At 47.2% G+C, this 6,950-nt stretch overlaps 1 protein-coding gene across 1 annotated transcript; it reads right to left on the bottom strand.

Moving 5' to 3' along the window:
• Window positions 1–2,287: 2,287 nt before the first annotated feature.
• On the bottom strand, window positions 2,288–6,944 carry CDKN1B (cyclin dependent kinase inhibitor 1B). Its single transcript, XM_004716217.2, has 3 exons — window positions 6,289–6,944; window positions 5,672–5,801; window positions 2,288–3,592 (listed from the first exon to the last, which is right to left on the bottom strand). The coding sequence occupies exons 1-2, from the start codon at window positions 6,761–6,763 to the stop codon at window positions 5,680–5,682; spliced, it is 597 nt and encodes a 198-aa protein (XP_004716274.1). The 5' UTR covers window positions 6,764–6,944; the 3' UTR covers window positions 2,288–3,592; window positions 5,672–5,679.
• Between the last annotated feature and the right edge of the window lie 6 nt (window positions 6,945–6,950).

Here is a 6,950-nt window from a genome sequence, read left to right on the forward strand (position 1 = left end):
GGCCCGCCGGCGGGAACTGCCAGGCCTTTGACCGGGACGGACGGCGGGGTGGCGGGTGGCGGGTGGCGGCTGCAGGGTGTGGCCCAGGTGAAAGCGATGGCCAATTAACGAACTGCAGCCCCTGGAAAACAGATCCAGAGCCTACCCGAGCTTGGGAGCACCTTTCGTTTAGCGCCCACGGGGGTTGCCAGGGTGGGCGCTGAGGAGGGAGAAGATGACGAGATGGCGTCGACGGCGCTCCCCGGGCGCGGGGCAAGGCCACTGCTCGGCCAGGGCAGTGGGCGCACGGTGGCCCGAAAGGTCACCGGCCCGGGCCGTGTCCTGCGGCCCGTTGGGGCGCCCCCAGCCGCGTCCCGCCCCGGGCCCTGCTCCCCCACTTTCCCCGGTGCCCCGGCGCGAGGACCCGGGGACCGGGGAGCGAGTGTGGGAGCAGAAGCGACGCAGCCAACGGCTGCGCGCCGCACCTCCGGGCCGGTCTGGGCCGCGGGCAAGCCGGGGAGCCTTTCGAAATGCGCGGGGCGGCGGGTCATTGGAGCTCGGCGGGAGTGGGAGCGGGCCGCCGCCCCGGAGGGTCCCTGCCTCCGAAAGGCTCTGCCTCCCCTCCGTCCCCGCCGAGCTCGGGAGGAGCGGAGCCCCGGGGCCGAGCGTTCGACGGTGGAGCGCGGGGGCTGGGCGCTCGCTTCTCTCGGGCGCCCGGGTGCGAGATGGCGAGCCAGCAGTCGCTGCGGCACCGGGCAGCCGCGCCGGCGGAGGAGCCAGGCGGGCTGGCCTTTCGTCCCCGAGGCGACCCCAGGTCGACGCTGCAAGAGGCGGTGGTGCCGCGCAGTTTGGAGAGCTGGTGGCGCGATGGCCCCGGGCTTGGGCAAAGGGTGACTGGCGCCCGCGGCGAGGCCCCCACCCCCGGCCCCCACCCACCCCGGAATCCTGAAGTCCGGTCTGGGGGGGGCGAGGACACCTCGAATGGCGGGGACGCCTCTGGGGGCTTGACACCGACGTGTAAAGGACGGAGGACCCGGTGACTGGGGGGCTTCGTTCCTGTAAACGTGCCCGACGCGAGAGCATCCACTTCTTCCTGGCCCTGCGCTCAGAAAACGCAAGCTCTGAAACTTCACACGAAACAGGCCTCTTTAGGAAAGGAAAATGGGGTCCGGGCAGCAAAGAAGAGGCTATCCACCCACCCACCCCCGCCTTGTTCGATGCCCTTTTTCTCAAGTACCATCCTTCGCAGAGAAACCTTCATCTCACTGTTTTTCCTGACCCCTCGGCTCCCTTCCTCCCCAAATCTGACTGGTTTTTCTTGCTTTCTCAGGTTTTCTGACAAACCCTGCATGTGTACTTAGAACAGAATCACAAAAACACCTTTAATCGTTAATTAAAATAATACCTACTTGAAAGAGAGGGGACCCAGCCACCAAAGAACCTACTTTTCTCTGCCCAGCAGCCGAAGGCAAAGCCTGCTTTAAAAAAAAATCGGGTCAAATATGTACAAATTGTCTTTTCAGGGCCCCTTTTAGGGCACAGTAGTGGAAATAAATATTTGAGGGAATAATTTAACCCAAAGTCAGATTTTCACAATTCACCCACTGATATATTCCCAGAATAAGGAATTTTCTTTTATACCTTTGTTAACTTTTTGAAGAGAATTTGGACTTAAAGCAATCATTTTAGCCAACCCGACTCTTAGATGCCTTAATTTTTAAAATTTAAATAATATTGGTATCTTTCTAAAATGCCAATACAGGGACCCAAGACCCCTAAAATTGCTGTTTAGGTTTCAGATGTGTAGGTTCTAACCTGTATATTTTGAAATGAAAGAAACTACATGACAACAGTTTGATTTGAAGGATACCTAAATTAGCTTGGGACTACACCCGCATATTGGCCTGAACTATTGCTAAAATTCCTCACACCACGTAGTGTGTGTAAATACAGATTTCAGAGAAGTGCCCATGTTACTTTCATTTTCAGTCCTGCAAATGTTACTAGATGATACTTACATAAGGACTTTTTATTGTGCCACATACTTGTCCTAGGTGACACAAATATGAACAGATGCCCTAGAGACATTGCTACGTAACTTACAGGAAAATGTAGCCTTTCTACCTTTTACTCTTCTAAACTCTTATACACCATACAGTGTTAAGTGAGAAACTGTCTACATTCAGACCCACAAAAATATTGAGTGGGGGGCCCAAATTATTCAGACACTTGTCAGTTCACATTATGTATGTGTAAATAGGACTAGAGTAATAGGTTATTCAAGCACAATAGAGTTCAACTCAATCAATAGCTATGGAAGTTTTCTTTATTGATTGCTTGATGTGTAACAATAAGCATTTTTTCACACATCACAAAAAATTATACTTGGCTCAGTATGCAATCTTTTAAGCATAGCCATATTATTAACAGGACAGAGAAAGGGAAAGAGAGGAAAAAAAAAAACTAGTCTACCCAATAAAGCATTTACAAATGCACAAACATGCCATTTTGGCGTGTATTTTGTCTAGATTAAAAAAAAATCTTTAACATAAATAAGTTAGTATAATTTTTCAGTGTCTTTACAGAGTTATGTACACAGGTACACTTCAAATGGTTGTTTCATACATACACAGGCAATGTAGAAATACTGTTTAAAGATGTAGTATCCATTTCACTTTTTCCACCAATGTGCTTTCTCCACACAATTTCCTGTCAAAACACCACTTTCTGGTGGGTAAATTAACAAATAGAATGAAAAGCTGAAAATTTTAAATTATTTCATTTTATGTGGTGCTACTTACAGATCTATAAAAACAACCAGGAATTTAGTATTATTTTCACTGTCCACATAGCACAAAGCGAAAAGGAAATTAAGAAAAAAATTTTTTTTAAAATTTAAAAATGTAAATGGCCAATTCTGACCACTCAGAACATTTCCCCTACATCCCAGATTTTTGTCCAGAATTACTTGGAGTGATTACCTAGCTGCGGAATAACTGACTGCTAAATTCCAAATTTAAGGTGTTGTGGGAGACACTGAGAGGGGCTAATTTGTATTGTTTTTAAGCCATTTACCGCTACATAACGGAATGATCAGAGCTCCCAAATGAGAATAAGCTTCATGTAAAAACAATTATTTGTAGGCAGTGTTCAAATTTTGGTGACTTTTAAAATGAAGTGTGAGTTCTCACTGAAAGGAACATTACATCTTTAAAGAAAGTAATTCCAACCCTTCCCCAAAACTGCTCCTCTTCAAGCAGGTCAAATAGACTTTTTAATTCTGGCTATAAGCTGAAGCAAACGCTTCAGACCCCCACCCTACCCTCCCTTCCCCAAGGTTTATGTGCTACATAAAAGGTAAAAACTATATACACAGGTAGTACAATGAAGCAAATAAGGAAAAACCTAATTGCACAATGCTACATCCAATGCTTTTAGAGGCAGATCATTTAAGAGTGCCTAAAAATTTAGTGTTATTGTGTTGTTGCTTTTCAGTGCTTATACAGGATGTCCATTCCATGGAGTCAGCGATATGTATTAACTTTTTCATTATATCTTCCTTGCTTCATCAAGCAGTGATGTATCTGATGAACAAGGAAACACATCCTTCGTTCTGCAAAGAGAAACAAAGAATTAGGGGAAAACACTAGAGCAACATTATGAATAAAGCACAGGAATTATTTTGTCACTGTCTCAGTTAGAAATTCCTAAGGAGGAGGGGGGCATGTACTAAAAGATGATTATAGTAATCTACATCCAATGTTCCCTTAACTGGGTTTTTACCCTCTTCTGCATTGTGCACTTTTTCTATATCAGTGGTTCTTAACAGTGGGCAATTTTGCCCCCAGGGGACATTTGGCAATGTCTGGAGACAATTTTGGTTGTCACAACTGGGAGTAGTGGGGAGGCCAGGGGGTGAGGGGGAGGTGATGGTACTGGCATCCAGTGGGTAGAGGCCAGGGATGTTGCCAAACATTCTACAATGCACAGGGCAGCCCCCACAGCAAAGAATGCTCCAGCCTAAAATGTCAATAGTGCAGAGGTTGAGAAACTGGTGTCGAGAATCCGGGTCAAAGATAAGTAAAAGAAAATAACCTATAGTAGTTCAGAGTAACATGCTCTAAATTTGAAAAATAATTGAAAATATAACCCATAAAAGCCTTTCACAAAGGGATTTTAGTCTTTTTTTTTAAGTGAGGGTAAATATTCTAATTTCTTATCCGTAGGCAGGATATACACATGAATGCTTTTGAATAGACCCTCGTGATTATTTCTAGTGCTTTTTTAGACTGGTAATATTTACTAACGAATGCCTCTCTGCTTGTTAGACTGTAGCCAGACCAAGATTTAGTCTTTCTGATTCCCTGTGGCTGCTCTGATAAGGCAGGCCACAAGTCACAGGCCAAGCTGTAGGCATGATCAGGAAAAATGTTTATCCCATTTTCCAACTTCATATAAGCTGTAATTTAAAGGCTTTTCTAAGATTGCTTTGCATGAGCCCTAAAAATCATAGGTATGCGGAGAAGTCATATAGATGGCGTGATAATTTAATTTTATATTAATTTCTTGTTAAAGTTTTAAAAAATAATTTTTAAAACTACTATCAACATCTTTTCTAATCTTTTTATATGTGAGGCTCTAAGTGTGTTTAGGGGGAGAAATAAAGATCAAAGTCCTTGTTTTTAAGTTTGTGTAAACTATTAAACAATACAGTCTGCTCATTATAGATAACCACTTCACATTAACTAGAGGCTAAATTATCGAAATTGGCTTTTCACACTGAGCAGATTTTAATAAATGGCGAAAAATTCCACTTCTCTGGTGCCTGGTAGACTTACCCTCACTCAGTCAGCCCTGATGTACACGAACCATTTCCCCTACAAATATCTAAATGGTCCTGGTAGAGCCCGATAGTACACATGCTGACGTGTTCCTGGATTGCTTACTGCAGCAGAGTTCGTGTAACTTCTGCTTTACCACTCTGGTGTGTGATCAGGGGAACTTTCAGTATTTTTGAGCTTTCACTTTGGTGTTTTTTTTAAATGCTGGTTCCTTCTCTCCTAGTTTATCAGAAACCGGGACGTGGCGATCTATGAAAACAACGACGATAAAAGAACACCACATGCCACCCTATAAACATTTCTGGCCCCTTGATGAACCAAATGAGCTAAATGTGAGCATTTTGTACCTGACTTTCCCCTCAATTTTGGAAGGTAACCATTTATGGGCCCTTTTGCTCCACATGGCCTCAAAATTGGTGACTGAGGCCACTTGGACTTCTGAGACAAGAATCCTCCTCCAGGGAGGCTGAAACTTACCCTAAATCCTCTTCCGATGGGGAAAGGGCCTATTGTTCCCCACAAGTTTTGGTGGAGCTCACAAAGAAATGACCTTCCTACTGATGGGGCCTGGCCTACAAATGCCTGCCTGGGACACTTGGTCCCCTTGGGTGGTGTGCTGCTGTATACGGTCTCGGGGCGTGGAAACGAAAGAATTCCACTAGCCTTCCCGTGCTCCCCGAGCCTGCGCCGTTCCTACTTCTTGGGCCTCACAAAAATATCAACACAAACCCCCACAAGAGCTCCTCATGTGCCAGCACGCAGTAAGATCAGGTATCTAGGGGTTTTCACGCCCACGGGTTCCTGCAGCCCAGGTTAGCGTGTCAGTTGTTTGCTCTTAGTAATCAACCCACCAGCCAGTTTACGTTTGACGTCTTCTGAGGCCCGGTTTCTTGGGCGTCTGCTCCACTGAGCCAGCATTCGGAGAATCTTCTGAAACATTTTCTTCTGTTCTGTTGGCTCTTTTGTTTTGAGCAGAGGAATCTACAGACAAGAGGAATTTAAAAGAAAAAGAAAACACACACATCTTTATTAGAAAAACAATGGCCCAGAGGAGTTGGCCCGGTCGCCAAGGGATGAAAAACCCACCACCTCTACCCACAACCCTAAACCCATCAACACCAGTGCCCTTTAAGTGCACAAAATCAGATTGTTTTCACAGAACAGAAGGCGTATTCTATGCCCCAAACCTCTCACAGCCCAGAGGGGGGCCGCTGGTCAGCATCTCTTGGCTGCTAAGTTTTAAGTTGGGGGGGCAATAATTGGATAAAACCGTCTCCAGCTTCTGGTTTTAAAAATCAGCAGGGCAGGAGTCGGCAGGTAACATTTAATGCCCAAGATTAGGAAACCCCGCGCCCTACAGAAGCTAAATCGGAATATTGCTGAAAAGAAAATGAAGGTGATGACCCTTGAAACAAACAAGCAAAGTGCTGCCCCAGACAGACATAGATGTGTTTGCAAAGGTCATTACCGTCCGCGGCAGGTCGCTTCCTCAGCCCGGCGCACTGCTCCGCTAACCCCGTCTGGCTGTCTGATGTATCAGTCTTTGGGTCTGCCAAATGTGTGTCCTCTGGGTTTGCCTGGGACCCGAGGGCAGGCAGCGCCTGGCGGTTCCCGTTGGCATCCTGGCTCTCCTGGGGGGGCACCTTGCTGCCGCCTTTGGGCGGCCGCGGGGGTCTGTAGTAAAATTCGGGCAAGCTGCCCTTTTCCATCTCTTGCCACTCGTATTTCCCCTCCAGGGGCTTGTGATTCTGGAAATCAAAATTCCACTTGCGCTGGCTGGCCTCTTCCATGTCTCTGCAGTGCTTCTCCAAGTCTCGGGTCAACTCTTCGTGATTCACCGGGCCGAAGAGGTTTCTGCAGGCGGAAGGCTTGGGGTACTCCGCCTGTCTGGCGTCCATCCGTTCCAGGCTGGGGCTCCCGTTAGACACTCGCACGTTTGACATCTTCTTCCCGAGGCTGGACTGCCGCCTCGCTCTCGCCCGCCCGCCCGCTCGCTCGCAAAACAAAACCGAACAAAACAAAACGCCCCGAACCAACCCAGCCCAGCCCCCTTTTATAAGCTCTGCGACTGCCCCGGGAGCCAAGAGAAACAGACAGCGACAAGTAACTGCCCGAGCTCCGGGAGCGCAC

Source organism: Echinops telfairi, unplaced genomic scaffold (assembly GCF_000313985.2).
Source record: "Echinops telfairi isolate 266 unplaced genomic scaffold, ASM31398v2 ScPeMD7_1957;HRSCAF=2489, whole genome shotgun sequence".
NCBI lineage: Eukaryota > Metazoa > Chordata > Mammalia > Afrosoricida > Tenrecidae > Echinops > Echinops telfairi.

What these genes read in the sequence shown, in the direction of transcription:
- CDKN1B (XM_004716217.2), bottom strand. Translation starts at nt 6,763, where the DNA reads ATGTCAAACGTGCGAGTGTCTAACGGGAGCCCCAGCCTGGAACGGATG. An exon ending in GAAGCGACCTGCCGCGGACG is followed by an intron (nt 5,802 to 6,288) that starts GTAATGACCTTT and finishes TCTTGTCTGTAG; the next exon opens with ATTCCTCTGCTCAAAACAAA.